Below are 12,795 nucleotides of genomic sequence, written 5' to 3'. Positions count from 1 at the left end.
ATAAAAATTTATTATATAAAATATGATTGGGGTTATTTTAATAAAATAAAAAAAATTGTTTCTATACCATTATTGTATTTATTAATGTTTAGAATTTGCTTAGTTTAATTGTTAATTTAAATTTTAGTTAGGTTTTAATATTTTTTTATGTGCTTAAGTTTAGGTTTTCATCTTATACTTTATTTAAATTACCAAAAATATTTTTGTTTTAGTCTGCAAAATCAACACTGGATTATGGGTACAATATAATAGATCAGTGACCATGTCTTCTAATGTTAGCATTTTTTTCCTTTGGCTAATTTTTGAAGGAGATAAAACAATGTCATTCAAAATAACAGGCAGAATGTTCTAGATTATAAACTTTTTTTTAAATCTTGTTTCTATTGTTTATTGACTTATTTTTCTGTATTGCCTACACACTGCTGACGCAACTGATTTTATTCTGTGCACTTTGCCCAAGCAACACTCTTAAAATATGATATTTATTTCCCAAAGTAAAAATAGTTGCTAGTGCATATAAATAACAAAACAGCAGCTTGTATTTAAAGATGCTAGGCTAATGACTGTATTTTTCTTAATGCCAGCACCTTCAGAATTTCTCAGCATATGTGCAGCAGACTAATGATCCAAATGAGCCCTTTTTTCTCCAGATCATTTACTGCACACATTGGAAAGCCATTGGTTAGACTTTCTCCGTTAATAAAGAGGAGGAAAAAAAAGAAGAAATTCTATCACTAACCGCTACAAGGCAAGTTCAAGCCGTAAAGGTCTTGTCTGCTGAAGCATTTCAGCTTGGCTTAGCTTTCATAGATGACTGTAGTAGTCATGAATCCACGACCAGTCTCTGCTCCACTTCACCCACACACACACACACACACGCTCTTGCACTATAAAAGCAAGCATGCGGCGACAGGGCAAAGCATCTTCTAAGACACAAAACGCATGCTGTCAGTATGGCTGGCGGAGCCTTGTTCCCTGTCACGCTGCCAGGATGCAATATCACTCAGCTGAGGCAGAAAGCCGTCAGTTGTAAAATATGATGAATTATCCCTTTTCGGCAGAGAGTGGGCCGTCTGTGGGCGTGTGCCTCTCTGTGTGTATACGCAAAAGTACGTGAGGGTGTATAAAGAGAGGCTACGCCTGTGTATGTGTTTGAGTCTGTTTTGTGTGACTGAGCACTGACGGTGTAGTTGCAGCACACATAAGAGTGTGTGGGCGAGGAAAAGAGTGAGAGAGACCAGCCACGGGGTTACAACAGGTTTAATGGCGACCTTGTTGTGCATGCACTTAGCTACTTTTAGAGTTGAGTTGCACAGTGCAAGCGTCTAATCCCCCACCCGTGCGCTCACACACTTGATTACTGGCCTTGGTTATCTGCCTAGAGGACAAGATGATGCCCCCCTCCTTCACTGGTCAGGGCTAGGGCACTGAGGGTTGTCAACCCCAAAGAAAGAAGAAGAGAGAGACAGAAGGAGAGAGAAAAGAGGGGCAGGATGTTGTTGGGGTGTATTAGTATTCAGACAGAGCCTTACAGCCTGCAGAGCAAATTGATTACTACACTGTACCTGCTCTTGGTGTCACAGCTCCATAAGAAGGCAAGATCGTATATTGTATATCAGTTTGGGCATGGCAGAAATATCTCCTCCATCATTGCTGGGACCATTGTGAATTTGAGCTTTCTGAAGTTGTGAATGAGTCTGATTACTGTCTGATTTGTGTGAATGGTTTCACATGCTTCGGCAGGTTTAGGTTGTTGAAATGTAACTTGATGCATTCAGTGTTTCTTCCCTTATTAAGAAATAAACGAGTCCTGCAGAGAATACGTATTTCTGAAGGCCAACCTAAAAGTTGAAAACACTTGTTCCATTGAACAATTGGATTATTGCAGAAAATAAGACCAACAAAGGTTTGAGATGGTTACTCAACTTGTTCATCAAGATAATCTTCTGACCACAAAATGTAGAAGCCATAATACAGGCGCTGGAAGTAAAAAGTTAAAGTTAGCAAACAAACTAAACCATGGTTGCGTGACTTTAACATTATCCCCATTAAGCTTCTGACAACACTTTAAATATTTATGTAAAATCCAATACAAGTTGTAAAGGTTTAGGTTTTTTTTTACCCTTAAGTTTTCATTCAGTAAATCATGAACATCTGGAAAAGTCATGCGGCATTTGAATATTGTTGTGGACAATGGGGGTCCATGGAGTCAAATGGCTGAGATCCACTGGCCTAGGCTAATTGTGCGTGACATGTACCATGTATTGCCAGTAACTTATAATGATCTCACATCCTGGAAAAAGTGGAAGCTTGTCTTTTTTGGATGAGGATGTTGCTGAGTTATCTCTAAAGACTCAAGCAAATGACGCAAGGGTCATGACGCACATGCTGACCCTTCATTTGACCCTGCGGTGTATGTTGCAGTGTATGTTTATTTGTTTTATGAATAAAAAAGTGGTCATTGCTTCTCCCTCAATTTGGGCTATCAGACCAATGGTATATTGCACTTCAGTCTGTGACTTCTGTTTATTTGTCATGCACTTTTTGTGTTTGGTTTTGCAAGTACATTTGCACTTTGCATTACTGCCAGTCGATATGCTATACTTGGTCAGAGCTGTTTACATAATGACTGGCATAAACTATGATCCTGATAAACACGATCTCTTGAGTTAGGGTGAAGGGTGACTTTTTTAAAGAGCCATGGGCTCTCGTTGTATAACTATTAATTTCTAGCAGCCACTTTCTCACAGAAAGGCTTCTAGTACAAATTCTCTATGTGGATCCTAAAAAAGGTCACAGCACTTGTTTTCTGAAGGTTGTGTCCAAGTTCACAAAGCCAAAAACTTCCACTCAAATACTTAAAGTGGTAAAATACTTTTTCTATTTTCATGATATGTTTTTTTCCCCAAGTCATTTCCAATCCTGGAAACTCCAGGATTGGAGTCATTTACCATTTACCACAGTCAATTAAGAGTACAAATATTTAGTTTGTTCCCATTTCCTGGTTGTGGGCAGTAATTAAATTATTTTCCTTGACGAGCTTTAGCACACTCAGTATCACTTGTTTTTTAGCTGAACCGACAAAGATACATGTTATTCTGTAGCTGAAGATGAACCAGCTTGGTCTTTTCAAAGTGTTCCTGTTAACATTACGCTGCCATCATAAATCTACAAGTCTAAGGTCAAGACTATTACTTGTGGCAAGATCCTGGAATTATGTTTGGAGTCTTGTGACAGTACACGCAGGGGCCCCCAATAGATATTTCTGCCATCCCCTTGGGAAAGGGTTCCTTTCTTCTTGGCTAAAACACTCTAGTATCACCCCGTACTTGCCCATGTGAAAGGGTAACTCATCTTAGGGTCATTGTAATGTAGGTCAGACTCATGCTTTTACTAAGAGTTAGAGATTGCGCTTGGCAAAGCTCTAACTAAAGGGGTGTGCCCCAGCTGGGAAATGTCAATGCGTGATGCCCATAATGCTTGTTTGAAAGTAGGTCACAGTGACCTAGTTTGAATGGTGCATGGCCCTAATTGACTGAGTCACCCAATGCTATCTTAGGAATGTGTTGTTGTAGTTCCATAGGCTTTTATGCCTACGTGTGCAACCAAAGGATAACAACAACTTAGCAGTTGCAGTGGCACAACTATGTCCAAAATAATTTTTTTATTTTATTTTGAGAGATAGATGGTGTGTATGAACACACATTGCAAGGGCAGCTTTGTCGCTTTTTATTAGTACCTAATGCTTTGTATGGACGCCAGCTGTTGCATCAACTCAAACGGCCCCCGCGGAGTGAGTGACCTTGACTTCAAACAGGGCATGCAGCAGGTTTTGCTCCTTTTGCCTCATCATGCATTTTAAATAGCCTAAATGGATTACAGTTTCTGGACGGTGGATGTAATTTATGATCTGGTATTTTTTTGGGGGGGTCAATTAATCTTCCAGCCTTGCAGTTGAGAAATGAGGGGTCCAGTCCAGATATCAGATCCTCTCCATTTATATCAAGCCAGTCATTTTACAGGGTTTTTTATTTCTCAGGTAACTCATTCAGGAGCTTCATTGCCCTGCACTGATGGAGATAATATTGTGAAGAAAAACCCTGAAAAGAACTGAGTCAACAGACTCATATATAACATGAGTCTTTTTTTTGGTCAAAGATAGGCTACTATAATCACTTCTTACACAATTATTCTGAAGCTCATAGCTATAAGAAAATCATAGCTTTTTCATATTTGCAAAGCTTTGATTTGAAAATTTTTACAGAATACATTATTAAAACAGCTGATTTCTAATAAGATTTTTTTTTTCTAACAAGATACCAAATATCTCTTGGGAGATGAGATAAGTGTGTTAAAGTAATTATTTATCTGTTTAACAGGGTGAAGGTGTTGTCAGTATAGTGTTTCCTCTTTTCATTGGATTAGGTCGACAAGCTACAGTGGCCTATTGACAGGAGTATAGGATGAAGTGTTGTTGTTGTTGTCCCAAATCAGTTACCTTTTCCCACTATCTGACAATATTAGATATTAGATGGAATGCTTTGTCAGACAAAACTTAAATTTTTATAGTCAGATTCATCTTCCAAACTATTTTCGTGAAATTCCCCAAATATTTAATTGATAAATATAATTATACTATATCATTATCATAACTTCCATACAGTAAATTGGAGATGAAATATACGTACATTTAATAGGTTTAGGCAATAGGCATGCATTTTATTTTATTTTATTTTGCAGTTCCATTATTCAATGATGAACTGCCTTTTTTGCTTTGACGCTATTTTCCTATTTAATGCTGTTTAGTTGCTTTGTTACACTCTGTATAGTTTTAAAGTGCTATATAAAGGTGACTTGACTTGACATTAATGTTTAGAAGCCTGTTCTTTAATGAATTGTCTTTAGAGATAATATCCAGATTAGAGTTATTTTGATTGTGTAGTGGCATAGGAGTTTCTCAGGCCTGTCACTCTCAAACCCCTGTGACCGATATTATGATAAGGTCATCCCGTACTGTCCACCCCCTGTCAGCACCAGCAAAGTAGAACAACCAGAGGTGCCAATTATGAGCAGAACAAATCAACCATAGCCATTGACCTTCACTTTGACCATAGAGCACTGACAAGGTCAGCCTTGTGTATATTCCATGATTAAGTACTTACAATTCCATCTCATTATGTTTAGGTTTTCCTATGAAGTGCAGACATTGTTGTGACATTGGTAGTGCTGTACCAAGAGGCTCGAGTTGTGTTTTGAATATAGTGTTTAGCAGGTTTGTACATATACACAATGTCGGGCCAAAAGCGGACATGCTAGGGCATGCCAGGGAGTGCGAGGGCGTGCCAGGGACAGTCTCGTTTCCACTGCCACTTCCAGTGCTTGATTGTGCCTTGTCTGTGATTCCTTGGATTCCTTCCTTGTTCAGGAGCTTTTCTACGAATTTCTTCGAAATGTGATGTATATAGGCTACTGTGACTACAAATAAACAGAAACAGACTCGACTTAATAAGCAAGCTATGTTCATGACGCTTTATTTCTGTATGACTGATTTTCAATCCTGATAAATTAATTCATTATGATCAATGTATCACTTATTATAGTAAAACATTAATGCTTTTGGAACACATGGCCACTTTTATGATGTTTGTGACTTATTTCTTATTAGTTTTCTGATCACTTCTCTTTGTTGGTAAAATATTGGGTTGCATGACGCTGTTCCTGAGAGGCATGTAAGGGGTGAAGTGCAGTGGAGTTTCTGGCCCATGGTGGAAACACAGTGCTATTTTGGCCTCGGTGCTACAGGTCCGAGGCTATTAGCCCCGCCCAGCCCATTTAAAGCACTGACTCGCACTGGCCCGACAGTGGAAACGCGGTTAATAAATGTGTCAGTCTGCAGAGCCAATGGCACTGTGTGATCCAGAGGTGGTATATTTTGAGATAATGTAGTGAGAGCAACTTAGGTAACATAGAAGTGAAGGACTAGGCTGCATCATGTGGGCGTTCATTCTCCAGGCACTGACACTGACTGCAGAGAGCGTGCAAGAGAGATACCTATGTCTGTAAACCAGCCAGCAACTTCTAGGCTGAGTAAATGTTTGTCAGAAATGAACTTTTTGCACCCTGAAGAAATATATCAATTCACATATAACATACTGGATTTAATATAAAATTTATCAAATGTAAGATAACATAAAATAAAAATAATAATAACTGGGCCATTTTAGTCACTTTTGCTCAATTTTTGCTCTGAGGCCTGTTCAATTTCCGAGATAATTAGGAAAAAAAACATTCCAAATACCAGTGAGCTTTCTACTGTTGTCTTACAAATAATTGAGTTCTCGACTGACAGTTTTGTGGGTCTAACTTGGCAAGAGTTCTGTAAAAAACATTTAATCCTCTTCAGGATACTGTGCTTTATTTTTTTTTTACCTAATATCTGTCAAATCAATCAAGTAGTCTTTAAAGCCCTGTGTATTAAGTTTTAATGAGATTCAGCAAGCTAATTCCTACTGCTTAAGAGTCCGGAGAAGAGAAGAAAAACCTTAGGAAGATTGTTAATGCAATGATGTTACAGAAAAAGTCCTAATTGAATCCTTTTCAGTATACGAGTGGCATCCATCTTTAGGTCATAACTTTTGCCACTTTTTGGCCTTGCTTGCTAACACATCATTTTCATTTATAATCTTAAATAACCTGATGTTTAGTCTTTAAAAATTCATGGATCATAGGCAGAAACACTTTTTGATCATGTTTATAATGTGTTTTGCCCCTAAAATTGATAAACATAGTAAATGTTAAGGTGAATTTTCTTTGTTGAATACAGTTATGTGTGGTATGCAACATCTAGCTAATAATTCACGTTTCTTTCTCATGTGCAGGACCATCACCAGCTGACCTTGTGGACAGAATTACTGTATGTAAGCAGTGATTTCACTCACAATCCTGGAGCTTTAAAGTACAAATCCAGCGCTATGGAATCCCACAGGACTTGACTGCATTACGATCCTGTACTTATCTTAACAATGGCGAACATGATTTCATACTAAATTCATGCTTAGCTTTTGCTTCCTTCATGGGGGAATGGCTTGTGAATCTTCATCATACCTTTCTTTTGCCTAAAAAAAAACAAGATTTGGAAGCTAAAAACATTAAAGTCTCTTGGCAGAACATAGAGCGATTTTCCTTCTATTGTGGTGGCCAACCATACAAGGAACTATAGTATTGAACATGACTCATGGGGAAGAGCCTGGCCCTGAAACACACCAGGATTCTGCTGTATTAACATATCTGGAAGGCTTACTAATGCATCAGGTAGCAGGAGGACAGGGTGCGGAGGCAACACAGAGTGGAAGCCAAGAGCAGAGGAATAAGGATGGGACAGGGCATGCACAGCCTAGTCATGGCACTCGACAGGTGCAGAACCGAACAAATTACCACTGTGGAGCCTCACAGCACCTCAGAAAGGCTCGTCTCCTCAACTCAGAGGCCTGGACGGAGGGTGAGACTCAACGGAGGTCAGCACCCTCCGTTGCACTCAATGGGCAAAGTGAAAACCACCACAGTGGCCAGAACGGTACCTCCCAGGATAAAGGAGAGAGTACACTTCTAGCTAGTTTGCTACAGTCTTTCAGTTCTCGACTTCAAAACGTGACCCTGCCACAGCAGATTATCCAAGGCCTGATGCCACCGGATGCGCCCTGCCAGATAAGCAAGCCTGTACAAGAAGAAAGGGCAGATGTACCTTGCCACAGACCAGCGTCAAGCCACCTCAAAGGGTTAGTGAGCAAGAGCAAAATGCAGAATCACAGCAACAGTGTGCCTTATCAACGTCGACGTTCTAGCCAGGAAAGTTTTTCAGAATCTCCCAAGGCACTGCAGAGCAGTTCTCCCTCACCATCTCCTGAGTCTCTATCTTGTACTGAACGCCTAAAAGCTGTGGCAAGCCTGGTAAATATCAGATCAAGCCCCGCTCCATCGCCCAAACCAAGTGTGGCTTGTAGTCAGCTGGCTCTGTTGCTCTCCAGTGAGGCCCACCTGCAACAGTACTCTCGAGAACATGCCCTGAAAGCCCAACTCTCTGGACGATCAGCCAGTGAAAGACTATCTGCCATGGCCACACAGCAGACACAAGATAAACAACCTACAACTTCTGGCCAGACTCATGGACTAAGTCTCTTACATACCAAGAATGGAATACCTTCACAAATGTCAACCAGCTCCAGTCGACAAAGTCCAAGTCTGAGCTCAGGGCAAAGAAGGACAATAGGTTCCATGCGCACAGGACAACACTTTAGAGAGCGTCGACCTTTCGAGAAACAAGGCAGACCATCACAGAACTGCAGCAGTCTTCTACTTCAGCTTCTCAACAGTCACAACACCTCACAACGAATTAATGGACAAGGTCACCTAAAAGATGACCTCAGTACCTTTGGCACTCTGGCCTCTCCGCTTTTTTCAGACAGTGAGCACTCAAACCCAGACAGTAGTCTCACAAAAGACAGCAGCGATGCTGAGAGCACTTATTCTAGTTGCTCTCCTATTGACCTTTCTCTGAAGAACAGAAATGTACCAACACCAGTATCTACTTCATCCTCACCTGTACGGGACAGAGTCCCAGAGTCTTTGTTAAACAGGTGGAAGCCTGAGAGTCCACCTGTCAAATTTACCTCCGATCACAGGGAGGTGGACACCTGTTCAGAGATGAAACCTCATCACAAGGTCACTCTGTTACAGTTGCTCTTGGATCACAAAAATAACGAAAGAGTAAACAAAGGTCTGGATAATCCTGATTTGATGCAAGCTGCAATCCCTAAGGTCACTAGTGCATCTACAAGTAGCCAGAGTGTTTTCAGTACAGTTAAGTGTAAGGACATAAGTGACCTTAGCAGACACAGTGGATTGAGTTGTAGAAGTCCCAAACTCTTGCCAACTTTCTCCCAAAGCAGAGACTCAGACAGCAGTGCATCTCCATATACACTTTATGGGTCTCCCCATTCTCAGTCTGCCCCATTGGATCTTTGTAAAGCAAAACAACCTGCAAGTGATGTTAGAGTAAAAGAATCTGCCTTTAGTGCTAGTAAATTGTTACAGGATTTAGCTCATTGTGGAAAACAAAACCCTGACATTTCTCCTCCCATACAGGCACCTTTACCCCCTATCAAACTCATGACCCAAGAGCTGAAAGTTAACCATCCTCCAACTTTACTTGAGAGACTCACTGCACCAATTCAGAGAAATAACACACTGTGGGAAGAGGCCAAAGCAAAAACTTCATCTGTTCCCGAAGCAACACAGCATGTATCCGAGATTGAGAATCTGCTTGAAAAGCGCACAGTTCTACAACTTCTTTTGGGCAATGCACCTCAGAAAGAAAAGGTAGGCAGTAAACGAAAACGAGAACATAGCAAAAATAGTTCTGTGGAAAAACCAACACATCAGGCAACTGGCCAACCAAATGGTCCTCCTTTGGATATTACAATTAAAACTGAGTCTGTTGAAGAGGGTCATATGAATGACTATAACAAAATGTCAGTACTGGAGCCTAGAAAAAGCACCAGTTATCATTCTCATGAAAGCATTAAAGAAGAACCATTGTCCCCAGAAGCTTCCACTAGAGATGGTCTTCTTTGTCATCTCCTAAAGAAACGACTCAACAAAACCCTTCAGCCAAACAAAGTAGAAAACTTAAACAAGAGTGGTGTCAAAGAAGAATCAGTTGAAACCCAGGGACCAACAATCCCAAAGAAGCGGAAATTTTCAATAGAACTAGAATGTCATAACTCATTGGCTCAGCATACCAGGGATTTGGAACATTCTGGTAGCATTAAAGAAGACTACACAGGTTCTTCTGCCACCAAAGAACAAGAGACAAGAGAGGTCAGAGATCCATCAAGCCCCCCAGAGGCTGACAGTCCACCAGCTAGGTTTCCACCATATGAGTCTAACGAAAACCGAAGTTTCAATGTTCTAAAGCAGCTGCTTCTTTCAGACAACTGCTTGAAGGAATTGTCTCAACCAAGGGGTACATTCAGTTCACCATCACATACTGTGCTGAATGGGAATACAATCAATCAATCATGTAATGAAGGTGAATTAAAAAACTTTCACCAGAGCTTGAGTCCAAGCAACCCATCTTCTAAAAAAGCAAGCAGTCACAGGCAAGAAACTCCCCATGTTACACAGCAGGAGCCTGCAAGTTCAAAAATCGATTACAGCACCACAAAGGAGTTGAAGGGCCCTGCAAAGATAGTTAATGGAGATGATCAAACACACAAGTATGGGTCAGACTCACCTCGGTTTACCAAGACTAATCCTATTTTGTACTATATGCTCCGGAGGAGCAATGCACAACTGGCTAAAGAGGGGGAGTGCTTGGAAGCAGGCTCGGGACAAATACAGATAAAGGCCAAAAACGAGTCATCAGGTGATACTGAGGCCTTTGAGCTATGAAAAAAATTAACAGAATTACAAATGAACACTTAGTTGTGACTCAACACGGCTAAACGGGTCATTGAAGAAATACTAGTTTTGAGACTATGAACCAGCATCTGTGCTTGAACTAGAAATGTGCTTCTTTTTTATTCTCTCTGCTTCTTATCTACTTTTGTTTTTATTGAGGCATCTCACATTTTTTCACTTGAATTACGTGTCATTTAGTTCACAAAAACACCATGAAACCAAAGTTAATTTGAATATTTATAAGCACTACTTTCTGGTTGATTTCTTTCCTACATTCTAAGCGGCAAAGAAAATAAAAGTTTTCTACAAAAGGTCTGTGGCAGATTTGCCCTCATGTATTTGTAACAATATCAGTTCCTACTCCGTTTTCCACACATGGGTAGACTTTTGGCCTCAGGCAGTGAGTTATGATGCACCGATGCACATGATAATCTGTATAAACAGATTGTGCCTCAGCAGTGGTTAGTGAAAATTCTTCAATTTACCATTCTGAAATGAAGAAATAACTATATATTGTTACTTTGTCTATGCCAGGAAGGCATTAAATGTCAGTATTTATACATTCAAATAAATGAAATCGTTTGCTTTTTTAAAAAGATAGACATTTCTCATTGGTTCTGTATTGTTTGGATAAAATAACAGCAGTTAAAGCTGTGTATTCATTATTATGTTTGGATAATATGGAATATGAATCCATTAGTATTACAACATGATATCTTGATATGTATGGTATGTGAAGTGTGTATACTTTTATGTTATCAGTTTCCTCTTTAATTTCTCTCTCTCCCATTGAAAACAGTGTTGTGATGTGCTTTATTCTTAATTCTGCATTCTCAGCATTTACCCGTGTCAAGACAGAAATGGATTTTTGCAAGACTCTAGAAGATGATGAATGAAAATCACAAGAGTTACTACAAATGACTGCTTTTTCCTCTTATGTTTTGTAATTGTGTATTTTATGAACTGGTCTTGGTATTAGCATGCCATAAGATGTTTGTTCTATTATGCAAGAGAGTGTTGCATCGACTTGAGACAAATCAGCCCAATCTCAGCTGTCTGTCATGATAATGAACTCATTGATCTAATAAAGGTTGTTTAATAATGTTTGTGGTATTAAGGCCATTCCCACAAAAATATGTTTGCTCATGGGATGTTTCACAGTCTTACGTTTGACATGTTTTTTCATCAATCTTAAAGACTCGTTAAAAACTATATTTATGTACATAGCATAATCTTTATGAAAGACAGCTATTTTGTATGAATGAAAAGCATTTTAGTTTTGAAATTTCTTAAAGAGACTTCAAAGTAAATGCAATGTGAATATGTATTCTAGAGGATGATTTTTGTCCTTCTTTTGCATGTCTCCTGATTAAACTATGATAATCTGTTCTGCAATATCTTGTGTTATGTCAGATATTTAAGAGTACACTGCTGCCTGTTGCATGCAGATGCATGAGAAGGTTCCTATGTATTACTGAACATGGGAAAATTCAAAGTCTTAAGCATATATATATATATTTTGTCATGGAGCCCAATACATAAAAATGTGATCTGTATGTCATGAGAAATAGACCGCTAGGCAAAATGTTTAAACTTTTGAAACAAATGTGCATATGAAGATATTTATTTTGTTTTTACTCAATTTTTTTATTTTTTACAAGGAGAAAACCAAACAGGTTAAACAATCATGTTCCGTACTCTACAGTACAAAGATGGATTACACTAACACTTCAAAGACTTCTATTGGTTTTGAAATATTGTTTTGATGCAGGCTAACTGCGATACGTTTGAGTATTACTGTGTATCATTATTTCTAAAAAATACATTTCATTTGGGTGTTTACTTGCACAGATTTCGAATAAAGTTCTGAAATGCACAATCAGAATAAACCTGTCGTTTATGTCTTGCAATGTTTTTTTCCTTCTTACTATACTGTCCTGATTTATGTTTCCAGTAGCGTATGACCTGTGCTTGACCCCTGGCTGCACAAAAAAATTATTTTACATGCAAAAAGGACGTTAGGAGGAATCCGTTAAGAGCGTGTTTGTTGTACATGGAAACCTTTTCTTTGGCTGACTAAACCTTGCTGTTAAACTAAATTTTATCTGCTGTGCCCTGAGTCATGACATTAATTCCTGTCGTTCACGGTGACATAGATGTGAGAGGAAGTGATAGGACGGAGATGACCTTGTGCATCACCGGGACCAACATCAAGACAGATCAGTGGCCTGTAAAAAGGTATTCTAGAAGAAAGGGACACTCTGCAACAAAGAACAACCTGCCTCGGGCCTACAGGGTTGCTTTTATCAAGAAACGGAGGAGAGAAATGCGACTCCC

The 12,795-nt window shown here is 39.4% G+C and overlaps 1 protein-coding gene across 2 annotated transcripts in view; it reads left to right on the top strand.

The window, feature by feature from the left end:
- The window catches only part of LOC113114830 (nuclear receptor-interacting protein 1-like), a 31,252-nt gene extending 18,909 nt beyond the window's left edge, over positions 1 to 12,343 (top strand). For both annotated transcript variants that reach the window (XM_026281881.1, XM_026281882.1), the window contains one exon: positions 6,879 to 12,343. In XM_026281881.1, coding sequence (XP_026137666.1) covers positions 7,228 to 10,449 — 3,222 coding nt within the window. In that variant the 5' untranslated portion in view covers positions 6,879 to 7,227 and the 3' untranslated portion in view covers positions 10,450 to 12,343. The remainder of the gene's footprint in view (positions 1 to 6,878) is intronic.
- Positions 12,344 to 12,795: the final 452 nt, after the last annotated feature.

Source organism: Carassius auratus, chromosome 15, assembly GCF_003368295.1.
Source record: "Carassius auratus strain Wakin chromosome 15, ASM336829v1, whole genome shotgun sequence".
NCBI lineage: Eukaryota > Metazoa > Chordata > Actinopteri > Cypriniformes > Cyprinidae > Carassius > Carassius auratus.
This window is presented reverse-complemented; position numbering and strand designations above follow the sequence as displayed.